The sequence below is a fragment of the Coregonus clupeaformis genome, chromosome 13 (assembly GCF_020615455.1).
Source record: "Coregonus clupeaformis isolate EN_2021a chromosome 13, ASM2061545v1, whole genome shotgun sequence".
NCBI lineage: Eukaryota > Metazoa > Chordata > Actinopteri > Salmoniformes > Salmonidae > Coregonus > Coregonus clupeaformis.
The window spans coordinates 21,267,594-21,294,118 of NC_059204.1; the positions used below are offsets into that span (position 1 = coordinate 21,267,594).

The 26,525-nt window shown below is 42.7% G+C and overlaps 1 protein-coding gene across 2 annotated transcripts in view; it reads right to left on the minus strand.

Annotated features, from left to right (window-relative positions):
* Positions 1-26,222, minus strand: part of LOC121579443 (cytospin-B) — an 83,518-nt gene extending 57,296 nt beyond the window's left edge. Inside the window, exons 1-3 of one of the 2 annotated variants that reach the window (XM_041894037.1) lie at positions 25,953-26,222; positions 15,876-16,062; positions 15,345-15,480 (exon numbers count right to left, since the gene is read on the minus strand). In XM_041894037.1, the coding sequence (XP_041749971.1) occupies positions 15,345-15,480; positions 15,876-16,040 (301 nt within the window). In that variant the 5' untranslated portion in view covers positions 16,041-16,062; positions 25,953-26,222. The remainder of the gene's footprint in view (positions 1-15,344; positions 15,481-15,875; positions 16,063-25,952) is intronic. The other variant, XM_041894038.2, reaches the window with a different exon arrangement.
* Positions 26,223-26,525: the final 303 nt, after the last annotated feature.

Sequence of the window (26,525 nt, forward strand, 5' to 3'; positions counted from 1 at the left end):
AGTCGCCTGTACAATCTCTCCCGCCCGGAGACGGAGGCTATGGAGAACTACATTCGGGACTCCTTGGCGGCAGGTATTATTCGTCCTTCCTCGTCACCTGTAGGAGCGGGATTCTTTTTTGTTGCTAAGAAGGATAAGACCCTCAGACCCTGTATTGATTTCCGTGGACTTAACAACATCACCATTAAGAACAAATATTCTCTGCCATTAATTAATTCTGCTTTTCCCCTCCTTCATGGTGCAACTATCTTTACCAAACTGGATCTACGAAATGCGTATCACCTGGTGCGCATTCGTAAAGGTGATGAATGGAAGACTGCCTTCAACACACCCCTTGGGACATTTTGAGTATCTAGTTATGCCTTTTGGGTTGTCCAATGCCCCTGCTGTTTTTCAGGCACTAGTCAATGATGTCCTTCGGGACATGTTGAATCGGTTTGTTTTTGTCTATCTGGATGATATCTTGATTTTCTCAGAGTCCTCCCAGGAACATGAACTGCATGTGCGCCAGGTGTTGCAAAGGTTGTTGGAGAACAAACTGTTTGTGAAGATGGAGAAATGTGAATTTCATGTGTCTGAGACCTCTTTATTGGGTTACATCATAGCTCAGGGGGAGTTGCGGATGGACCCAGCTAAGATCTCTGCTGTCACGGACTGGCCAGCCCCCTCCACCCGCAAACAACTTCAACGATTCCTGGGGTTTGCGAACTTCTATAGGAGGTTCATCAAGGACTACAGCCGCATTGTGGCGCCACTCACCGCTCTCACCTCCATCTCACGACCGTTCGCTTGGAATGAAGGGGCCGAATCAGCGTTCGAAGAACTGAAACATCGCTTCGCCTCGGCTCCCATTCTGATGCAGCCGGACCCCGACCGCCAGTTTGTCGTGGAGGTGGATGCATCCGACACTGGGGTAGGTGCGGTGTTGTCACAACGTTCTCCTGAAGATAACAAACTGCATCCCTGTGCTTTTCTCTCAAGGAAACTTTCTCAGGCAGAGAGGAATTATGATGTTGGCAATCGTGAACTGCTCGCCGTTAAGCTGGCTCTCGAGGAGTGGCGACATTGGTTGGAGGGGGGAACAACCCTTCATCGTTTGGACGGATCATAAGAATCTGGCTTACCTCCAGTCAGCGAAGCAGCTCAACCCCCGTCAAGCCAGGTGGGCACAATTTTTTGGGAGGTTCAATTTTTCTCTGTCTTACCGTCCTGGGTCACGCAACGTCAAGCCTGACGCCCTGTCTCGTGTTCATTCGGCTGTTGATACTGGTAGTAACCCTGAACCCATCTTGCCTCCTACCTGCAGTATTGCGGCCATCACATGTGACATCGAAGGGATTGTTAGACAGGCTCAACATCATCAAGCTGACCCTGGGAGGGGTCCTCCTAACCGGTTGTTTGTCCCTGAGTCTGCTCGCTCCCAGGTACTTCAGTGGGCTCACTCGTCTCCCCTTACCTGTCACCCTGGAGTTTCGCGGACCCTTGACTTTTTGCGACGGAAGTTCTGGTGGCCCAGGATGGAGGCGGACACTCAAGCCTTCATTGCTGCTTGTACGGTATGTGCACGAAGTAAGAACTCCACCCAGGCCAGCGCTGGTCATCTACGACCTCTACCTATACCCAGCCGGCCCTGGTCGCACATTGCTATGGATTTTGTCACTGGACTTCCCCCCTCGTCTGGAAAGACTGTCATTCTTACTGTGATTGATCGTTTTTCTAAGTTCGCTCATTTTTTGGCCCTACCTAAACTGCCCACTGCCAGAGAGACGGCTGATATTTTGGTTGAACATGTGTTCCGCTCTCATGGTCTACCCACGGATATTGTCTCTGACAGGGGTCCCCAGTTTGTCTCCCAGGTGTGGAAAGCTTTCTGTAAAGCTTTGGGCATCACATCCAGCCTGTCCTCTGGATATCACCCCCAGACCAACGGGCAAGCCGAGAGAGCGAACCAGGAGATGGAGACCGCTCTCCGCTGTGTCACAGGGTCTAACCCTGGGTCATGGAGCTCCATGCTCCCCTGGGTGGAATATGCTCATAACACCTTGATTAACGCTTCCTCTGGTTTGTCTCCCTTTCTGTGTGCTCTGGGTTATCAACCTCCCCTGTTCCCTTCTCAAGAGAGGGAACTGGCGGTACCCTCGGTGCAGTCCCACATGCGCCGCTGCTTCAAGGTCTGGAGGAAGGCCAGGGTAGCTCTGTCCCGAGCTTCAGGCGTACATGCAGAGGCAAGCCAACCGTCACCGGTCCCAGGCTCCCGGTTACTCTCCTGGTCAAGAGGTATGGCTTAAGTCACGTGACCTTCCATTGAAAGTGGAGTCTAAGAAGATGGCGCCTCGTTTTATAGGACCGTTCAAGATACTGTCTATTGTTAACCCCTGCGCGGTTAAGCTACAGCTTCCTGCCTCCCTACGGGTTCATTCCACCTTTCATGTTTCCCAGATTAAGCCTGTGTCGGTTAGCCCTCTGTGCCCGCCCTCTCGTCCCCCTCCTCCGCCCAGGATCGTGGGTGGGGGTCCGGTCTACACTGTCCGGCGACTTCTGGATGTTCGCCGCCGGGGTCGTGGTTTCCAGTACCTGGTGGATTGGGAGGGTTATGGTCCTGAGGAACGTTCCTGGGTGCCCAGGAGCTTCATTGTGGATCCTGCTCTGGTCCGTGAGTTTCATAGGTTACATCCCGATAAACCCTGTCAGGGGGGGGGTACTGTTAGGCCTACTGCTGCTAGGTAGCTCTCTCTCTGCTCTCCCCCTCCCCTCTGTCTGTCCTTGATTGCAGGAGTGAAGTCTGGTGTGCGGGAGTCAGGGTTCCAGCTGCAGCTCATTCACCATAATCACCTCAGCCTTTAAGACCCGGTCAAACTTACCACTCATCGTCAGATCATAGTCAAGACGACCATGTTAGTCTCGCTGCCGACTCAACCTGTTTGTTTTCGCTCTTTGTGTTTTTGGCCTGTTCTATTTACTTTTCTCCTGTGCCACAGATTATTGGAACCTGACTCCTGCCTCCGCTCCACTCCTGCCACCACCATCCTGCTTTCCACTACCGGACCTCCCTTTTGGACTCACCACGGACACTAGGACATTACGGTACCACACCTGCCCTGACCTGGATCTGTTACCCTCCCTGTAACCTGGACTTGCTCTTCCCCTATTATTGGAAACCTGGACTATTGAACATTGTAAATAAACCTGCTAAACCTTCTCTGGCTTGGTGTAGTTGTCTGCATTTGGGTTCAAATCCAGTTAAATCATGACAGCATGAGAGTGTGGAGCACGGTAGTATGCATATTGAGAAACAGCCAAGGTGTGTCCATCACCATCCTTCTGCTTGGGTTCCTTCAACCACCATCGTTATGTCTTAACCATTATGTACGTCTCAACTGTCAACCCAGTATGTATGCATGGTTGACTAGGCTAACACTCCATCACATGATCATGCCTAATTATATTTTTTCTGCAGACCTGTCTGACCTGTCCACTGACTGTCAGGTTAATCTGTCTCAACAGGTACTCACTGGTGTGGAGGAGGCAGAAAGACATAGACACATAGAACACAACACAATACAGCCTGCTGGGTGCAGTACGCTAAGCATGTGCTCATGGTAGGTCCATTCTAGTTGTTCACTTGAGTGATTGTTAGACTGGATAATAGACATGCTATAGCTCATGTTGCAGCCAATGTAGTAAAGCTAGGGGATATGGACAAAAAAACATATTGTGATACATTGCCTGAATTGATGCGATAACAATAAATAGAGCGATAAGTTTATAACATTAATGTGCACCACAGTATTTTTTATTATCCTTTAAACTACTACTACTACTACTACTACTACTACTACTTTGATGGTTGTAGACATCAATTGTCCCATTAACAATCACCCATATTAGCAAACTTATTTTATTTCAAACTTCACATTTCTCTACCACGTCTCTGCCTGCGATAAGTCATCAGTATGGTCGGTGTCTATAATTTTCAGTTTATCGTCCCAGCTCTACAATGTAGCCAATGTAGACAGGCTGTTGCAATTACTACAGTGCTAGTCAATCTCTGCATAATTTAGTCTAGTCAAAGCCTGTAACAATAACATAAGACCATCTCTTTCTCTATCTCTATCCATCCATGTTAGTCTATCTCTTAGCTAGCTAAGTGCAGTGAACGTCTTCTACCCACTAATTAAGGAAGTTAGGGCACTAGTCAGATGAAATCCTCTGTCTTTTCCCTGTCGGACACATAAACGATTCAGTTTGGTTGATGCAAGTACAAAGTCAAACATGAAATCCCTGTGGGTAAAAACAAATACCCCATCTGTCTCTGCCTAATGATTTTGACAGTAGGCTCCTGCTGGAGATCACATCAACATCTCTCACACTGCTGCTTTTTATCTAAAAGAGATGAGGGTGCAAAACAACCTTTATATAAAGGCCAGCTTAGCTTATTTGGACTACAACATCTTTGCCTGAGGGAATAGATTGGAGCAGCTTGCGATCACATAACAAGGCAAAGCGGACTCTGTGCCCTCCTCCTTAAGATGCAGAGCGCTTTACAATCAAGTGTTTATCTAAACAAAATCTGGCACTATAATATTGGGCTGGTAGCTGAATAATAAGGAATTATTTAGGAAGTTGCCTAATTACATCATTATGCGGGCAGGACACAAAGTATACGAATCTAATTTGTATCTGTTGTGTGAAACCTCGAAAACAAACTTCTTTCATTAAAGCCCCTTGATACATTTCAAATCCAATTAGGGCTTCATTGTGTGAGAACTTGAGAATGTTATTCTGCGCAACACTTGGTTTCACACTTTCAATCAGCTCCCAAAAGCCCTTTGTTCAATAAAATAAATAAAATGTTTTGACTCTATACAACAACCCCAAAGAGAGATGTGAATTAGCAATCTACCCAAAACACAACCCCCAAACACTGTGTGGATGGGGCTTGATAAACAAACACTGCTAGTCTGCTACCACAGAGGGATTTTACAAGGGATATGCTATGAACAATATGGTTACTGTACACAAATCTATGTCCGTCCAATACTAACTGTAGGCCTACTATTTGTTGAGGTTTGTTGGATGAAGCTATTTTTCACAAATACATCCTATTCTACTGACACAGCTGATTTAAAACAGAGCCAAACTGATGGTTAGGCCTACCTACAATACATCACTAGCAGAAATCTGGACTGTCCGTGGTCATATACAGTATGTCCAGCAGTGGAGGCTCCTCAGAGGAGGAAGGGGAGGACCATCCTCCTCAGTGAATTTCATAACAATTAAAATTGTAAAACATTAAAAAAGTTATACTTTCTAGATAAAACTATACTAAATATAATCACGTCACCAAATAACTGATTAAAACACACTAATTTGCAAAGAAGGTCAACAGTCGCCTCAACAGCACTGTGTAGGGTATCACCATGGTGTAGCCGGAGGACAGCTAGCTTCTGTCCTCCTCTGGGTACATTGACTTCAATACAAAACCTAGGAGGCTCATGGTTCTCACCCCCTTCCATAGACTTACACAGTAATTATGACAACTTCCGGAGGACGTCCTCCAGCCTATCAGAGCTCTTGCAGCATAAACTGACATGTTCTACACCCAATCAAAGGATCAGATAATTAACTAGTACTGAAAGCATAAACTACAGCTAGCTAGCACTGCAGTGTATAAAATGTGGTGAGTAGTTGACTCAAAGAGAGAGAAAGACAATAGTTGAACAGTTTTGAACAAATTAATTTATTCCAAAATGAATGAGAAGCAAGAGAGAAATAAAGAGAGAGAAATTGTCATTTTTTTTCACTTTCAGTTTCACTTACTTAGCTAGCAAATGCAGCTATCTAGTTTAGCCTACTGAAACACCCTGCTCAAACAGACGGATGCTATGTTAGCTAGCTGGCTATAACTTTTCAACACAACACTGGAACTCTTCCAAGTCAAGGTAAGCTTTTGGTATTACTAATTTATTGCCACCGGGGCCCGCCGGTGTAACTGCTTACTGACTGTACACTAACGTTACTGCATGATTGTAGCGGGTTTACTAACACGTTAGTTCTATTAGCTATGCTAACTATGACGTTACTTTAGCTAATATGGTGACAACGATGTAGGCTGTGTGTAGCGGTTTGGCTTGGAAAGGTTTTTCGCCTGGTCACATACAGCTGATGTGTTGTGCATTGAAGTCCACAAACGAAGGGAAGAGAAGGAATACAATGTGGCTGTTATGAGAGTGAACTCTGTTTACACGTGATCAGGGGTGTATGCATTCCGCCGATTCTATTGAAAAACACTTCTTAAATGGAAGCAAATGGAAGAAAATGGGGATAAACATACCTGAATTTGTCCAATAGAAACTCTTGTTTGCAACTTTTGGACTAATGATTACACCCTATATCAGCTAGATGCAGGCAAGAGTGTGTAAGGCGGTATTGAATGTGTCACTGTCTGTCACCTCAAATTTGTCTCTCGACCTGTGTGTACCTACGTTGTAAACTTTCATTCATAGGCTAGGTCGTAGCAACCTCATGATGGGTATAGGGAAAATGTTAGTATCATGTAGTAGCCTAAACCTATCGCTGTTACATTGAACTGAGTGAATGGAATATGAATGAGAGTCATCCAATATGCTGTAATAGAAATAAGGTCATGCTCATGAAAAGAAAATTGTCCTCCCTCATCTTAAACGGCACTGACCGCCACTGATGTCCAGGTATTTGGAAAGCCATTAATATACTTTAACACATGTAATTTATCAAAGGCAAAGAGGCAAGTGTGACCTATGGAATTCATCATTAAATATGCCTCAAACCTGTATGTATGGAATTCAGAACACTTCCTGTCGTATACAGTAAAGTAGAAACAGCTAGAGCCGAGGCAGAAAAACAAGTTCTACCAAACTTTACCTGAGGGAAAAACACAAGCTGCAGTCAGCCAGTCAGTCAAAGACTCTGAAAGTAGGCCTAGTGTGATCAGCTCCTGGCTGCTCCACCCTATTCAGTGGTATTCACACACAATGCTGCCAAACCCATGAAATAGCACAGCATTCCTCCACATTGTGAGACTAAATATTGCTCCCATAATTCAGTTATGCCCTGCCTGGCCTGCCACACCCACACGTAGAGGTTAGGCACAGCACACGCACGCACACACCTACACGTTTTCTGTTGAAGTGAGCAGCCAGCCAAGCAAAAACAGCAAACAGGCAGCAGACTAAACAACATCAGACTGTATGAAGAAGGAACCTCCTCTGACGCAGCAGCAGCAGCAACAACATACTTCAGACTGGGGCACTTTAAACAATCAAACACTCCACTTTTTAATTCTACTTTCAAATACCTTATGCTTAGTTCAGTCAAAACAGAGACAGACAGGGTTTATATAACAGTTAGGCCTAAGTGTTTAGTTTGTTATTCACATACATTTATTCCAGGAGCGGAGCCTGGTTTAACTGTGTGATGAACAAAAGTCTGAGCAAAGTAAAATAGCCAAAATGTTTAGAAAATGCAGCCTATAATGGATGACTGCTGTAATTGAGAGATCTATCTTTCTGATTGAGGTGTACAGTAGGTGTCCTGTGGGTGAAAGTGTGATACAGTTACAGTATTATACTGTCACAATGACAGAGCACCGGGTAAATTTGTTGAAGTTGTTGTTGAGGTTCAAACACCGTCAACTCAGTCAAACACACTGAGCACTGGGTGTTCTTTTGTTCCATGGCCTCATGTTCACCCATGTTTGAACACCCTGACTGACGGTCCCTAACACTAAACACCTGATTGTGTAACTCACTAACAACAACCCAACACACACACAGCACTTGAACAGTAAAACATAAACATATTAAAAATCTCTCAAAAGAAAACAATGATGAGCATTCTTTCCCTTTCCATTATAGCTACTATTGGAAAATAAGTCCTCATTTCTGTATCATGTCAGAACAAATGGTCACAGTTCAGAGAGCTAATCAGGGGTTGTTAGAGGGGCAGACGACGAGAACGTCCACTCCACTCACTTTGTCAGGTTTGGACCCAGAAACATTAGGAGCCATAAGACTACTCAGACAACTACCTGCATCCCAACAGACCAGCGAGACACAGAACAGTTATGGAAAATAAAGAGGTGATTTCAGGGAAAGTGACGGCTTGTGTTCTGGACCTTGAGCCGTTAGGCAAATCAGAGTGATGATCTATGGCCCTCTAGTGGCCATCAGGGGAGGTTGTACCCTATAACTCCATACAGCGCCTTCAGAAAGTATTCACACCCCTTGACCTTTTCCCCCATTTTGTTGTGTTACAGCCTGAATTTTACAAATTACTTAAAAATGAAAAGCTGAAAAGTTTTGAGTCAATAAGTATTCAACCCCTTTGTTATGGCAAGCCTAAATAAGTTCAGGAGTACAAATTTGCTTAAGAAGTCACGTAATAAGTTGCATGGACTCACTCTGTGTGCAATAATAGTGTTTAACATGATTTTTGAATGACTACCTCATCTCTGTACCCCACACATACAATTATCTGTAAGGTCCCTCAGTCGAGTAGTGAATTTCAAACACAGATTCAACCACAAAGACCAGGGAGGTTTTCCAATGCCTTGCAAAGAAGGGCACCTATTGGTAGATTGTAAAAACAAAAAAAGCTGAAATTTAACATTACCTTTGAGCATGGTGAAGTTATTAATTACACTTTGGATGGTTGTGTAATTTACAAGGCAGTAAAGTAATACTGCAAAAAATGTGTCAAAGCAATTAACCTTTTGTCCTGAATACAAAGTGTTATGTTTGGGGCAAATAAAACACATTACTGAGTACCACTCTCCATATTTTCAAGCATAGTGGTGGCTGCATCATGTTATGGGTATGCTTGTAATCGTTAAGGACTAGGGAGTTTTTCAGGATAAAAAATAAACGGAATGGAGCTAAGCACAGGCAAAATCCTAGAGGAAAACCTGGTTCAGTCTGCTTTCCACCAGACACTGGGAGATTAACTCACCTTTTAGTAGGTAAATAACCTAAAACACCAAGCCAAATCTACATTGGAGTTGCTTACCAAGAAGACAGTGAATGTTCCTGGGTGGCCGAGTTACAGTTTTGACCCTAATCTACTTGAAAATCTATGGAAATACCTGAAAATGGTTGTCTAGCAATGATCAACAACCAATTTGACAGAGCTTGAAGAATTTTGAAAAGAATAATGGGCAAATATTGCACAATCCAGGTGTGGAAAGCTCTTAGAGACTTGTCCAGAAAGATTCACAGCTGTAATCACTGCCAAAGGTGCTTCTACAAAGTAAATTAGACATTTCGGTATTTCATTTTCAATACATTTGCTAACATTTCTAATGTCATTATGGGGTATTGTGTGTAGATGGGTGACAAAAAACATATATTTAATCAATTTTCAATTCAGGCTGTAACACAACAAAATGTGGAATAAGTCAAGGAGTATTAACACTTTCTGCCAAATGAGATCTGCAGTAACAGGGATCACAAGGAGTGAAGTGTGATTCTGAACTGATTACTGGAAAAACCCTATTACCATTTCAGATACATCACCGCACTGTGTGTGATTATTTCACACAGACAGACGACTCAGCATATAAGAAGCCAACTACAATATTTGATAGGAAGCAGTGAAATATCAGAATAATATTGATACTTGGCCATTCAGTTACTCTATGTAGGAAGAACCCAGAGCTGAAATGTTATTCTTCAGGTGGAATATTGTTTTATACGGTTAACAAAAAAAAGAGCAAGTAAAAGGGACGTGTGATTGTGAATGTATGTGTGTGTGAGTCTGGCGCAATATCAACAATAGATGTGATAAAGAGGTCAATCGAACTCGACCAAAACAAAGGAATTACCATGGAAACTCGTGAGGAAAAGGGCCGTAATGGAAAGATTCCAAATCTCCTCATTGCTCCCCTGCAAAAGTAGCCTACATTTAGTCTATTGTTTACAGTGCATTCGGAACGTATTCAGACCCCTTCATTTTTTCCACATTTTGTTACGTTACAGCCTTATTCAAAAATTGATTAAATATGTATTTTTTTTCATAAATCTACACACAATACCCCATAATGACAAAGCGAAACAGGTTTTTAGACATGTTGCTAATTTTTTACAAATAAAAAACAGAAATACCTTATTTACATAAGTATTCAGACCCTTTGCTATGAGACTCGAAATTGAGCTCAGGTGCATCCTGTTTCCATTGATCATCCTTGAGATGTTTCTACAACTTGATTGGAGTCCAATAGACACCTGTCTATATAAGGTCCCACATTTGACAGCGCATGTCAGAGCAAAAACCAAGCCATGAGGTCAAAGGAATTGTCCGTAGAGCTACAAGACAGGATTGTGTCGAGGCACAGATCTAGGGAAGGGTACCAAAAAATGTCTTCAGCATTGAAGGTCCCCAAGAACCCAGTGGCCTCAATCATTCTTAAATGGAAGAAGTTTGGAACCACCAAGACTCTTCCTACAGCTGGCCGCCTGGCCAAACTGAGCAATCGGGGGAGAAGGGCCTTGGTCAGGGAGGTGACCAAGAACCCGATGGTCACTCTGAAAGAGCTCCAGAGTTCCTCTGTGGAGATGGGAGAACTTTCCAGAAGGACAACCATCTCTGCAGCCCTCCACCAATCAGGCCTTTATGGTAGAGTGGCCACACGGAAGTCACTCCTCAGTAAAAGACACATTACGCCCGCTTGGAGTTTGCCAAAAGGTACCTAAAGGACTCTCAGACCATGAGAAACAAGATTCTCTGTTGTGATGAAACCAAGATTGAACTCTTTGGTCTGAATGCCAAGCGTCACATCTGGAGGAAACCTGGCACCATCCCTACGGTGAAGCATGGTGGTGGCAGCATCATGCTGTGGGAATGTTTTTCAGCGGCAGGAACTGGGAGACTAGTCAGGATCAAGGGAAAGATGAACGGAGCAAAGTACAGAGAGATCCTTGATGAAAACCTGCTCCAGAGCGCTCAGGACCTCAGACTGGGGCGAAGGTTCACCATCCAACAGGACAACGACCCTAAGCACACAGCCAAGACAATGCAGGAGTGGCTTCGGGACAAGTCTCTGAATGTCCTTGAATGGCCCAGCCAGAGCCCGGACTTGAACCCGATTGAACATCTCTGGAGAGAGCTGAAAATAGCTGTGCAGCGACGCTCCCCATCCAACCTGACAGAGCTTGAGAGGATTTGCCGAGAAGAATGGGAGAAACTCCCCAAATAAAGGTGTGCCAAGCTTGTAGCGTCATACCCAAGAAGACTTGAGGCTGTGATCGCTGCCAAAGGTGCCCACAAGAAAGTACTGAGTAAAGGGTCTGAATACTTATGTAAATGTAATATTTCATTTAAAAACCTGTTTTTGCTTTACCATTATGGGGTATTGTGTGTAGATTGACGAGGGAAAATAACTATTTAATCCATTTTAGAAAAAGGCTGTAACGTAACAAAATGTGGAAAAAGTCAAGGCGTCTGAATACTTTCCGAATGCACTGTATTTGTGTATTTCACACTGTTGAGGTAGAAATCGGAGTATAATGCTTGTTTGGATGTCAACTCCAATACATGTTCATGTCATCATCACCAGTCAACTGCATTACAGTTAAAAACGATTTTACCAACATCACCGATTTCTGTATACTAGCTATGTTAACCTGCTTATACGAACGGGAGTTGGCATTTAGCAACCACTTCTTTTTAAAATCTCTTGAAGGATCTGACCCTTTTTTTCAAATTTCGCCTAAAATGACATACCCAAATCTAACTGCTTGTAGCTCAGGACCTGAAGCAAGGATATTCATATTCTTGATACCATTTGAAAGGAAACACTTTGAAGTTTGTGGAAATGTGAATGTAGGATAATATAACACATTAGATCTGGTAAAAGATAATACAAACCAAAAAACATGCGTTTTCTAAAAACATTTTTGTTCCATCATCTTTGAAATGCAAGAGAAAGGCCACAATGTAAAATTGCAGTTTAGCCGCAATTTAGATTTTGCCCCCTAGATGGCAGCAGTGTGTGTGCAAAGTTTCAAATTGATCCAGTGAAGCATTGCAATACTGGACTATTTTGTATCAAGTTTGCCCAAATGTGCCGAATTGGTCAATTGATACATTTTCAAGTACATAACTATAGAGAATATACAAAAATGATATGGTAATACAAAATGTAGGTTTACACACTCCCAGGAATGTCATACAAAATGGATCATTAGCTTATACACTAACTTTCACATCTAGATGGCCGGGTGTGGAGCCAGAGACAGCAAGGGTTCAAACTGTAGAACCCAGTTCCTACATTTGAATATAAAAATTGATTTTATCAAACAAAACTATGCTACATTTTATCTCTGGGACCCTCAGGATGACAAATCAGAGCAAGATTACTGAATGTAAGTACATTATTTACCTTCAGAGGTGAATGTATCAAACCAGTTGCCGTGATATGTTTTTTGTTGTTGTGCACTCTCCTCAAACAATAGCATGGTATTATATCACTGTAGCTACTGTAAATTGGACAGTGCAGTTAGATTAACAATAATTTAAGCTTTCTGCCCATATAAGACATATCTATGTCCTGGAAAGTTTGCTGTTACTTACAACAGTCATGCTAATCACATTAGTGCACGTTAGCTCAACTGTCCCGTATACGGGACACCGATCCCGTAGAGGTTAAACAGGAAAACTTCAATATTTTATGCAGCGAAAACAGCCAAATATATCCAAAACGGACGAAAAAAGTATTTGATCCCCTGCTGATTTTGTATGTTTGCCCACTGACAAAGAAATGATCAGTCTATAATTTTAATGGTAGGTTTATTTGAACAGTGAGAGACAGAATAACAACAAAAGAATCCAGAAAAACGCATGCCAAAAATGTTATAAATTGATTTTGTCCCACTCCTCTTTGCAGATCTTCTCCAAGTCATTAAGGTTTCGAGGCTGACGTTTGGCAACTCGAACCTTCAGCTCCCTCCACATATTTTCTATGGGATTAAGGCCTGGAGACTGGCTAGGCCACTCCAGGACCTTAATATGCTTCTTCTTGAGCCACTCCTTTGTTGCCTTGGCCGTATGTTTTGTGTCATTGTCATGCTGGAATACCCATCCACAACCCATTTTCAATGGTTCTCACCCAAGATTTGACGGTACATGGCCCCGTCCATCGTCCCTTTGATGCGGTGAAGTTTTCCTGTACCCTTAGCAGAAAAACACCCCCAAAGCATAATGTTTCCACCTCCATGTTTGACGGTGGGGATGGTGTTCTTGGGGTCATAGGCAGCATTCCTCCTCCTTCAAACACGGCGAGTTGAGTTGATGCCAAAGAGCTCCATTTTGGTCTCATCTGACCACAACACTTTCACCCAGTTCTCCTCTGAATCATTCAGATGTTTATTGGCAAACTTCAGACGGGCATGTATATGTGCTTTCTTGAGCAGGGGGACCTTGCGGGCGCTGCAGGATTTCAGTCCTTCACGGCGTAGTGTGTTACCAATTGTTTTCTTGGTGATTATGGTCCCAGCTGCCTTGAGATCATTGACAAGATCCTCCCGTGTAGTTTTGGGCTGATTCCTCACCGTTCTCATGATCATTGCAACTCCACGAGGTGAGATCTTGCAAGGAGCCCCAGGCCGAGGGAGATTGACAGTTCTTTTGTGTTTCTTCCATTTGCAAATAATCGCACCAACTGTTGTCACCTTCTCACCAAGCTGCTTGGCGATGGTCTTGTAGCCCATTCCAGCCTTGTGTAGGTCTACAATCTTGTCCCTGACATCCTTGGAGAGCTCTTGGGTCTTGGCCATGGTGGAGAGTTTGGACTCTGATTGATTGATTGCTTCTGTGGACAGGTGTCTTTTATACAGGTAACAAACTGAGATTAGGAGCACTCCCTTTAAGAGTGTGCTCCTAATCTCAGCTCGTTACCTGTATAAAAGACACCTGGGAGCCATACATCTTTCTGATTGAGAGGGGGTTAAATACTTATTTCCCTCATTAAAACGCAAATCAATTTATAACATTTTTGACATGCGTTTTTCTGGATTTTTTTGTTGTTATTCTGTCTCTCACTGTTCAAATAAACCTACCATTAAAATTATAGACTGATCATTTCTTTGTCAGTGGGCAAACGTACAAAATCAGCAGGGGATCAAATACTTTTTTCCCTCACTGTAAGTAATGACGGATTTGACAAATATCCACTTTGTTAGATCAGATTTGTTGAATGCGCGCCAATCTGGTCAATGGAACGGTCAGGATTCCATTGGCTCCTTTACCTCATCTATCAAACCAAGCATGATAGAACGTTTGAATTTTGTATGTTTGTTGCTCAGTCAGTGTTGATTTGAAACCATTCTATTTCATTTCCATGGTGATTCTAAATCATATGAATACACTGAAATTTGAATAAGATTATATCACAATTGAATAGAACAACTTCAGTGGAATGTTTTGAGTTTAGAATGTTTGGTAGTTAGCCGTAAATGTTGACTAGAACTCAGTTTTGGTGGCAACAACCCCAAGACTACAAGTCTGATTTGCTTTTGCTAACTAAGATCGATCCAGTTCTAAAAAATTAGTGACTAGAGATCTTAATTTGAGCCAGTTTGCTACAGCAGGAAAATAATCCTGCAGCAACAGAAAATGTGAACTATAATTATAATTAATTGAAAAAAAATTGTAGTGGTTGATAAATTTTTCATTAGGGTAAATCAAGTGACATTTTAAAGTGGAAATTACAAACTTTAGGAGCCTTTTTAAACCTCGAATACACTACAAGTTTGCATTTCCAAATTCTCAGCAACAAAAGTGGGATCAAATTAAGATCCTACAGCTGTATATCCAGTGACTTGTCCAGGCTGTGCCATGAATGGCATGCATAGCACAGGTGGAGGCGAATGGCCGGGTCTCTGGGAGTGTGAGCAGTACTGGACGTATCATCCTTGAGCACAGCCAGCACCTGCCTGAGCAGAAGCAGAGCCACCTGGTCGACTTGTACAAGGAGGTGAGGCACAGGTTTCTCTTTTACAGAGTGACAGTGAAAGAGACCCTGGATAGACTCATACAAGAAGAGAGGAGAAAGGCTTGGGAGTGTGAGCTCTAAAACCAGTGGCTCTTTTCTGATGAGGTAATGGAGAAACTGGAAGCCATTCTGTGAATGCACTGTACCCATGTTGAATTACATTGTAGTAGTAGTAGTATATAAGATTAGATAAAATGCGATACGATAAGTTATTATTTTACTATGAATACATTGCATAAATAATACATTAGAATTTAACCATAAACAATTGTGGTGTGTCTTGTGTGTGTGGTCTATGTACTGATCTTTGGCCCCCTACCTGAGAGGCTGCGAGGTCTTGCATCAGCCAGGTCAGAGATGGCCCCTGTAGTGACAGTCTTCTTCATGCGGGAGCCTGTGGCTGCTGCCCCCAGGGCAGGCTTGGCCAGGGTGTCATCACTACTGGCTCTCTTCAGCTATAAAATACACATTCAATATACATACAGTCAGGGATTAGGAAACCACAGATTACCTTACCAATTGGAAAACTACTAGTAAACTACACAATCTACTAGTATGAAATTGTAATAGCACTCATACTGTACTATAATGAGATATGTTGTCAGTCTATCCTTTGTGACACCCCACCGAGGTCAGAGTGTCTGCAGGAGATGCAGAGGTAGACTAATTGAATTTAACATGATCAATTATCCAAATGGACAGAGATGCTCTTAGACAAAGTAAAGGGGTGGTATATTCCCCCATTTCCCTCCCACCTGCCCCAGTTCCAACCTCCCACAATTCATTAAGGAGATGTAGGGTGTGTTCAGTGGTGTGAAGTTACTCTCCTATCCTGTCTGGTATAACTCACTCTGCTGAGGCGAAGGTCTGTGGCCAGGGTGTTGGAGGACCTGGATGTCTTGATGCCTGTAGCTGTGGTGGAGGTGGTGGTAGAGAGGGCGAGGGAGACTTGCTTGGCCCTCTCCTGAAGCCCTGGCTTAGGCAGCCCCACCTTTGGAGAGCCCCCTTTCAGCATGGCTCTCTGCTATACCTGTAGCCTATGATGGACAGGAGAGAGAGAGAGAGAGAGAGAGAGAGAGAGAGAGAGAGAGAGAGAGAGAGAGAGAGAGAGAGAGAGAGAGAGAGAGAGAGAGAGAGAGAGAGAGAGAGAGAGAGAGAGAGAGAGAGAGAGAGAGAGAGAGAGAGAGAGAACAGGGTATAAATAGTATTATGGATACATGGGTATGACAAAAATGCTTCAGTCATTATGACATCTGCTGGTATAAATTATGAAGAAGAACTAAATGACGATTATATTCAGTACGGGTTTACTGTATTTAGTCTATTTCAATAAAAACAATTAAACATGGCCTTCAGCATTAGACAAAGTATTCCAGATCCACATCAAAAGAATGTACAGGAAAAGAGTCCTAAATCTAATCAAGTAGACCTTGGGTACATTTGGTACAATTGTAAAGCGAAAGGGAGAGTAGGCCTATGTGTCTGAGAGAAGAGAGAATACAGAGTGAATGGGTGGTTAGAGGATATGGTGCTGCCACTGATGGCATTTCAGCCTGTGCCATGACATTCAAGACACAAGTCAACAGTAGGTAGTCTGAGCAGAGTGAGAGGGCAGCTGAGGAAGTGAGACTTTCAGCCCCCCGCTGGTCAGGACACTTCCTGTTACAGAACTGAGAAAACACAGCCTCCTGTCCAATCAGATTTCCTCCACACCACTGGGACTGGGAAATCAAATGTAACACAACACACCCAGACCACAGCGCTGTAGTTGGTGGTAGGTGGTTTGGATTCACTTAACTAGGGGAATACGCAGACTGGAATTCAATCATATAACATTTCATTTTGAAGCACAAAAAAGTAAACAATACAATACCATCCCTTACTGCAGTTGGGATTCAAACTAGGCTATTATACTGAAAAAAAAGACAGGAGTGGCTTGGCATCAATATACAATTAAAATGTTTGTGAGATCGATTGAAAAAGCACAGGGATCAGAGTCTATTAGTGACAAATTACAGACATTGTGAAAACATTTCTGAATAATGAAAGAGGATGTAGGCAAGTGGGTGCGGAGAAGGCAGGTGGTCACTGACTGAAGGAAAAGTACGTGCTCTTAGCTTGGAAAGCCACTGACTGCACTTCCCCACTGTTTACTGTAATGACCTGTACCACTGCTCCCTGTGGAACTGACTCATTGATTTGAATCAAGGTGGGGACTGGGGAGGTGAGGTCTCAGGGAAGGGTATCCCAATCATTACTGACTGACACGCACACGCATAAAACACACACTCTCTCTCACACACACTCTCTCTCACACTCACACACACACATACACACACAATGTTAGAGTGAGAGTGCCTGTGAACGGAGATACCCTACACTTTGGTGTCCTCCATCAATAAAAGGGGTCAGCTGATTGCAGACATATCTCTCTCTCTCTCTCCCTCTATCTTACTCCCACTCTCTTGCTCTCTCTCTCCCTCTCTCTCGCTCCTCTCTCTCTCGCTCTCTCTATGTCCCCCTACTCTCTTACTCCCATTCTGTCTGTATCTCTCTCCTCACTGTTGCAGTGATCAAAATGATTATAATTCTTGCAGCTTTTCCCTCAGCGTTTACCCTACACTTACTGCAGCACACAGTATAGACCTAAAGTTAACATTTACATTGCACTAGGCCCATTTAGAATCAAATTGAGTGGTTCTCCGAGGTACTTAAACTCTACAATGAACTAAATAGCAAAGAGCACTTCTGCATAATAATAAGGCATTTAGTACATTTAACGTGACATGGTACAAGCAGCCCGCCTCATATTTTAGCCCAGTCTTTCCCACAACCTCCTGGGGTGTATAATGACAGGCAGCCTGAGCATGCATTAAACAAGCTGGCTTCACAGCAAAACCATCTACCCAGATCTGAGTTCAAATGGTATTTGAAATATTTCAAATAGTTTGAGCTGGTCTGGAGTTCCAGTTGGGCAGGGGTTTGCACTTTTGGGACTTTTCCCTTAGTTCCATTGCGCCGGGAACAGTCTGCTGATCGATAGAAGGTGGTTGTCTCCTTAGAAAAGTTCCCACTGCTACCTTTTTTATATTGAACTGTAATTAGAGAAAGCCTGCAGGTCCTTACAGCCTTATCTGATTAAGCACACTGTGTGCACTGTGTATTTGTGTGCGTGTGTGTTTGTGTGGCCCGTCATATGATGTTGCTAGGGCCCAGTGCCTTCTCCTCATGCCTGTGTGAATATCATCCATCCTCACTGGCCTTTTCACAGACAGGTCTGGTACTGTACCTCAGCTAGATAGGCCTAACCATTGTCACATGCATAAATCATATTCAGGTTTGTAAAACATGTTTCATGTTTCTAGGACATGTTCGGAACTCCAAGATGAGGAAGTGAGACAAAATTGAGGAAAAACTAAGAGCTGCTTTTAAATATGAAAAGATGAAATTGAGAAATTGCAGAAATTGAGGAAGCAAACACTGAGGTAATGTCTGTTGAATAGTCACAACGAGTTAGCCCATCTTCACAGAGAAAGACTTATCAGCTAAGATTTTTTCTAAGTACTTCACTGTATGTAAAACTCCCTATGAAAACACTGACCCTGTCTCTGTAGTACCCTGACAGAGACACATGGGCCTAATTTGTTTTCACCTTCGTAGTAACGCATCAAATCAAATCAAATTTGATGGGCCACATGCGCCGAATACAACAGGTGCAGACATTACAGTGAAATGCTTACTTACAGCCCTTAAACAACAGTGCATTTATTTTAAATAAAAAAGTAGAATAAAACAAAAAAGTGTTGAGAAATGACTCAAGGTTTAGTTTTCCTACTGCCGGGACACAGTTATGTAAAGACAACATTGAATGTTCCTCAGCAGAGGCAGAAGGACAATTAGGCCTACTACACTGGGAGTGTGTCCTACATCAAAATGACCTAATTACAACAAACCCAATGTCTTAGAAAGAGATAGAGAGGGAGAGAAAGAAAGAGAGAGAGCAGAGCAGAATTAGGCCAATACCCGCTAATTATCTAAATCCAGAAAAGAGCCGTTAAATTCTATAACCACTTAAAAGGAAGCGATTCCCAAACCTTCCATAACAAAGCCATCACCTACAGAGAGATGAACTTGGAGAAGAGTCCCCTAAGTAAGCTGGTCCTGGGGCTCTGTTCACAAACACAAACAGACCCCACACAGCCCCAGGACAACAACAACAACAACACAATTAGACCCAACCAAATCATGAGAAAACAAAAAGAGAATTACTTGACACATTGGAAAGAACAAACAAAAAACCCAGAGCAAACTAGAATGCTATTTGGCCCTAAACAGAGAGTACACAGTGGCAGAATACCTGACCACTGTGACTGACCCAAACTTAAGGAAAGCTTTGACTATGTACAGACTCAGTGAGCATAGCCTTGCTATTGAGAAAGGCCGCCGTAGGCAGACCTGGCTCTCAAGAGAAGACAGGCTATGTGCACACTGCCCACAAAATGAGGTGGAAACTGAGCTGCACTTCCTAACCTCCTGCCAAATGTATGACCATATTAGAGACACATATTTCCCTCAGATTACAGCGATCCACAAAGAATTCGAAAACAAACCCAATTTTGAACTCCCTTATCTACTGGGTGAAAAACCAGTGTGCCATCACAGCTGCAAGATTTGTGACCTGTTGCCACAAGAAAAGGGCAACCGGTGAAGAACAAACACCATTGTAAATACAACCCATATTTATGTTTATTTATTTTCCCATTTGTACTTTAACTATTTGCACATTGTTACAACACTGTATATATACATAATATGACATTTGAAATGTCTTTATTCTTTTGAAACTTCTGAGTGTAATATTTACTGTTAATATCTCCCAAGTTTACTCAGTCTCCCGAGTGGCGCAGTGGTCTAAGGCACTGCATCGCAGTGCTAGCTGTGCCACTAGAGATCCTGGTTTGAATCCAGGCTCTGTCGTAGCCGGCTGCGACCGGGAGACCCATGGGGCGGCACACAATTGGTCCAGGGTAGGGGAGGGAATGGCCGGCAGGGATGTAGCTCAGTTGATAGAGCATGGCGTTTGCAACGCCAGGGTTGTGGGTTCGTTTCCCACAGGGGGAAAAAATAAATATATAATGTATGCACTAACTGTAAGTCGCTCTGGATAAGAGCGTCTGCTAAATGACAAAAATGTAATGTAAATTTATTGTTTATTTCACTTTTGTTTACTATCTACTTCACTTGCTTTGGCAATGTTAACATACGTTTCCCATGCCAATAAAGCCCTTAAATTGAAATTGAAATTGAATTGAGAGAGACAGAGAGAGAGAGAGAGAGAGAGAGAGAGAGAGAGAGAGAGAGAGAGAGAGAGAGAGAGAGAGAGAACAAGGCATTAGAATATGAAAGCTGGGGTTTTTACTAAATTAAATTGAAGTCTTCCTGTTTTCCCTCATTTTGCTTCAAACATTTTCAAAAAACATACAATATTTCTCAGGAAATATGAGTAATGTAGCTAAATGGGTTTGTGGGAAAGCTGGGCTAAATATGGAATTTGGTCAGCATCATATCCACAAATTAAAAAGCAGAATATGATTTATAGTTACCAAAGCCACTGCCCTAACTATTGGGTTGTTCTTCCCTAATTACATTGGCTATGCCAGCAAGGCGATGTAAAGGGATTACAAATATAGAGATCTTATGGGGTTTTCTGTTGCAATTTCTTAGACATACAGATGTAGGATCTTAATTTGAGCCAGTTTGATACAGCATGAGAATAATCCTGTAGCAACAGATAATGTGAATTATTATGTTGATTATAATTAAATGGAGAAAAAAAACAAGGAGTTCATACATTTTTCGTTAGGGAAAATCAAGACCGACATTTTAGAGTGGAAATTACAAACTTCAGAAGCCTTTTTAAACCTTGAATACACTACATGTTTGTGTGATCAAATTAAGATCCTACATCTGTAGGGCTAACAACAATCCAGGCTGCTGAGTTTAGATAAGGAATGCTTGTGCCAACGGACATTTCTTATCAGTTTGGGATTAAGATGTGAGAGGAACACTTCTGAGACATCCTCTAATTCAGGGGTGAGCAACAGGCGAGTAAAACATATCAGTTCTCTATGTCTGACAAGTAGTAAGGAGCTGCGGCTCTGAGTATTGTTTCTTCATCATATGTAGGCTAATGTATTCTCAGTGAATTTGGTGGTTTCTTTTCCCTGTTCAGAAAAAAATAGTTATTGAAGTTGTAAGGTTTATGTCCTAGCCTACATCCTGATATTACCAGGTTCTGACCACTGCTATTCGGTGCTAACTTTTTTTTATGATAAAAGGATAGTTCACCCAAATTACAAAATGACATATTGGTTTCCTTACCCTGTAAGCAGTCTATGGACAAGGTATGACAGCAACCCATGCTTTGGTTTTGTTTACCTGGCCTCTGTTCAAATGCAAATTATTTTGCATTTGTGGCACAAATCCAATGCAAGTCAATGGTACCTGTTAGCATTTTTGCACTTGATATCCAAATCACCTAAGCAACCTCATTGAGTCACACAATCAATTTGTAGATACTTTAGGATGATTTGGACATGAAGTTTGAAACTGCTAACATAGGTAACATAACCAAAGCATGGGTTGCTGTCATACCTTGTCCATAGACTGTTTACAGGGTAAGGAAACCAAAATATAATTTTGTAATGTGGCTGAACTATCCCTTTATAGTTCACCCAATAGCTGGAACAGCAACATCTAGTGGTCAGAACCTGGTAATATCAGGATGTAGGATGGGACATAAACCTAACAACTTCAATTACTAATTTCTTCAAACAGGGGAAAAAACAACACCAAATTCACTGGGAATACATTACATAGGATAAAGAAACAATACTCCGAGCCATAGCTCCATACTACTTGTCAAACATAGAGAACTGATGCTATATACTGGTTGTTGGGGTGGGATTGGCGTGGGGTGTGGGGGGGTCTGTGGGTGGCTTTCAACCATTTCTTTGGATTCCTCATGTCTAAGTCATTGTTCGAAAAAGGTTAGGTCTAATTTAGATCTTAGGTGCTATATTTATTGAATATTATATTTACATTTACATCATTTAGCAGACACTCTTATTCAGTGACTTACAAATTGGTGCATTCAACTTATGATAGCCAGTGGGACAACCACTTTTTTTATTATTATTTTTTTATGGGGGGGTGGGGGAGGGAGGGGTAGAAGGATTACTTTTATACTATTCCAGGTATTCCTTAAAGAGGTAGGGTTTCAAGTGTCTCTGGAAGGTGGTCAGTGACTCCGCTGTCCTGGCGTCGTGGGGGAGCTTGTTCCACCATTGGGGTGCCAGAGCATATGAATCCTATACATTAAAATGACAAATTTGGGTGCAATCAATTAGCTTAATTTCTCAGAGATCAAATTATACTTCAACAAAACAATATGCAGGAATGCTAATCTTATCTGTTTCTAACAACATAAACGATTTCAGAACAATCTGAGATGGTGGGTGTCGAAATCCTCTTTCTTGTGCTTTTTAAGGTGGAGCGACCCACCAAGAATTCAGCAAAAACATTGTATAATTTAAGAAATCTGTTCACCAAAGAGACGTGATCGTGTCTCAATGTAATCAAGGTATGAAATTATCGTTATTTTCTAATACAATCTCTTTTTGGGCTTAGTTGTGCCCAATTTATTACATTTTACATTTACATTTTAGTCATTTAGCAGACGCTCTTATCCAGAGCGACTTACAGTTAGTGATTACATCTTTTTTTTATACTGGCCCCCCGTGGGAATCGAACAACCCTGGCGTTGCAAACGCCATGCTCTATCAACTGAGCTACATCCCTGCCGGCCATTCCCTCCCCTACCCTAGACGACGCTGGGCCAATTGTGCGCCGCCCATGAGTCTCCCGGTCGCGGCCGGCTGCGACAGAGCCTGGATTCGAACCAGGATCTCTAGTGGCACAGTCAGCACTGCGATGCAGTGCCTTAGACCACTGCGCCACTCAGGAGTTATTATAATTATGTTAAATCCCCCTGACCAACAGCTCCGACAAAAATTGGCCCATGGCTGAATCTAGTTGCCTACACCTGAAGGGGAGACAACAAACTGTATGGATAACACAGCTAGGCTATCCTTTTAACAACAGACGTTCAGTGAGTTACAACGACCAAACCAACACTACTGATCTCATAGTCATAAGCAAGTTACCCTATGAAACCAGTCTACAGAAAGCTTAACTTCAAACGTTTTACAGTCTATAATGTCAAACAGTGGGAGACTTCCCTCTATGAACTGTGTGTCCTGAGCTCAAAGGGAAGGTACAGTAAAACAGGTTATGTGGGCGGGCTACCAGTACTGTCTCTCTACCCAGCCCAGGCTCAGTGTCTCTGTGTTTGTCTGAGGGAGCAGATGTGCACAATTAGCCTAATGCTAGCTGAACATACTGTAGCTAACATTGGTAGGAAGGAGCCTGATTCATTCCCTTAGCATCATCATCCACCACCACAGTAGGAACGTGGGCAGTGGGTGGGTGGCTCCTGAGTCCTGGCTGGCCTCAGTTTGGCAGTGGGTTGGAGAAAGGATGTTGGGTTGAATTTTGCACTGCTTCATCACATCCTCTGATATGTGTCCTGCTATGCGGCACTCAACATGCTCGGCACTGACACAAATGACTGATGCTTGGCTGAAAGAAATGTATAAAAATAAGATTGTGGGAGCTGTTTTGTTAGATTTCAGTGCAGCTTTTGATATCATTGATCATAACCAGGGGTTGGAACCGGTTCAGGGAACAGAACCGAAAACTGGAAAATAATGGAACCAGGAACGAAAGTGATCCATACTATTCCGGAACAGAACTGTTATTTTAAAAGCATGGGAACCGGTTAAAAACGCTATTTTACATTCCAGCCATTTTTGTTCTAATCCCCCTAATTTGTGTGTGTGTGCGCGTGTTTAGGCTACCTGCCCCTCCCCCTCCGAAGCATAGGCTACTGTACTAACGTTGCGAGCGTGATTCAGATGATAGGGAGAATGGATTAACTTTTTCAATGCTAGTTAAGGATTTATAGGCCTAGTTGTCACATTTCACGTTGGATTTATTAACAACAAGGTAAGATGTGTTTTTAATTCTAGTGTCGCTCCGCACACACAAGCTTCTTAGCTAGCTATCTCAAGCTTGTTAGTTAGCTAGCTAGCTCAAAGGACATTCAAAGTTCCTCCATAGAAGCCGCTCCTCCTAGGTATAATTCTGTGGACCTAATTCAGATAATGCATGTCAGATGCCCAGCGCTTCAAGCCTCCTCCTCAACCCTCTCTCCCCACCCGCAAAATTGTAGTGCCATCTTGCGCCATAGGCTACACTTTTCTGTCCATCACACTGATTTGTGAAGTAATTTTATGAGCTAAATGTAAAAAACTGTTGATTTCACAGGTAAAAAAGGAACGATATAAACCAGTCCTTTTTTCGGTTCTAACCACTGATCATGACCTATTGCTGAAAAATCATAGGTGTTATGGATTTACATCCTCTGCCTAATCATGAATTGAGAGTTACCTATATTATAGAACACAGTGGGGTTTCTTCAATGGAAGCCTCTCTAATGAACATTCGGTTGAGTGTGGTGTACCACAACGTAGCCGGCATGGGCCATTATTATTTTAGGTTTTTACTAATGACCTTCTATTGACCTTGAATAAAGCCTGTGTGTCTATGTACACTGACAACTCAACTGTTTACATGTCAGCTATGACAGTAAAAAATTTAACTGACACCCTTAACATAGAGTTCCAATCAGTTTTAGAATGGGTAACTAGCAAATGGTACTAAATATCTCAAAAACTAAAAGCATAGTTTTTGGGACAAATTACTCACTCAACCCTAAACCTCATCTAAATCAACCAGGCAGGTCCTACAGGCCCTAGTTTTGTCGCACCTTGACTACTGCCCAGTTGTGTGGTCAGGTGCGGCAAAGAAGGACATAGGAAAATTGCAGTTGGTCCAGAAAAGAGCAGCACGTATTGCACTTAGATGTACACGGAGGGTGAATGTCAGTGGTATGCATGCCTTTCTCTCCCGGCTCAAAGTTGAGGAGAGATTGATCGCATCACTACTGGTCACAAACTGTCTGCTCAAACAGTTGGCGCACAGTTCAGACACTCATCGGTACCACACAAGGAAATGCAGCCAGAGGTCTCTTCACAGTCCCAAGGTCCAGAACAGAGGCTGGGAAACGCAAAGTATTAAATAGAGCAATGACTACATGGAACTCACTGCCACCCCAGGTAACTCAAGCTAGCAATAAAACCAGATAAAAAAAGAAAGATAAAAGAACACCTTACGGCACCACGGGGACTGTGAAGAGACACAGACATTTTTTATATATTTTGTATTGTGTATTTGAATTGTATTATGTATTGTATTATGTAGTGTTATGTATATTATGTATTTTATTTGTTGTGTTTTGTTTCCTATTTGGACCCCAGGAAGAGTAGCTGCTGCCTTAGTCTTTAAATAATGTAGTCTTTAAATAACCTAGAGTCCAAAGGAGAGGAACTGCTGGTGAACTATGACAAACAACATTAGTATTATAGCAGTGACTTCAGAGAAAAAAATAAACTGGTAGAATGTTAAAAGATCTGTGGATATCTGTTCTATAACAGATTTACGGATATGGCCATAAAAAACCTACATTTTCAAGCTCAACGGTTTCCTACAACTTTTCTCAAGCCTCAAATGCCTTCAAAGTTTCCTGTTTAAACAGCCTCCAATGCTCTGAGTTTCCTATGCCCCTGTAAGATCTCTAAAACATAGCTCAAAATAGTAACATTTAGGCTAGGGCTAGGCTATGTCATCTGAGATATCAAGCATGGGGGAGAGAGTAGAAACAGAGGGAGAGAAGAAGTGTACTCACAGAAACAAAACGCACTGGTCTTGAGCAGCCTCACTCACAAAGTGTTTTGATGACTCCTTCCCAGAAGCTGACACTGCCCTGTAAACAGTACCTCCCACTATAGAGGCACTGACTCCAGCCAGAGTTGAGCTGGACAGACAACACACAAAGCACTGCGACTAGAGAGCAACGCGGCAGCCAGACCTCTGGTTCAAAGAGGCACTGAGAAAGAGCAGCAGGGCCAAGAGCAGTTCAGCTGCTGTAGCTGCCTCCACACACACAGATCAAGACACGGAAGCAGCCTGCCTGCCTGCCCCTGTGCTTCTGGGCTGACTACGTGTGGCTGTTCCTCCCTCTCTCTCTCTCTCTCTCACTCACAGACACACACTGAGATGGTCTAGCCACGAGGAAGTCTCCCTCCATACTCTATTTTTCCAAGCTGAGGTACAGATGGTGGGAGAGGAGAGGAGAGGAGAGGAGAGAGGAGACAGATGTTTTGAGAAGTTATTTTATTTCACATGATCATGTAAGATATTTGCTAACTTTAATATTCAGCATTTTGTCAAAAATTATACGGTTGAAGTCGGAAGTTTG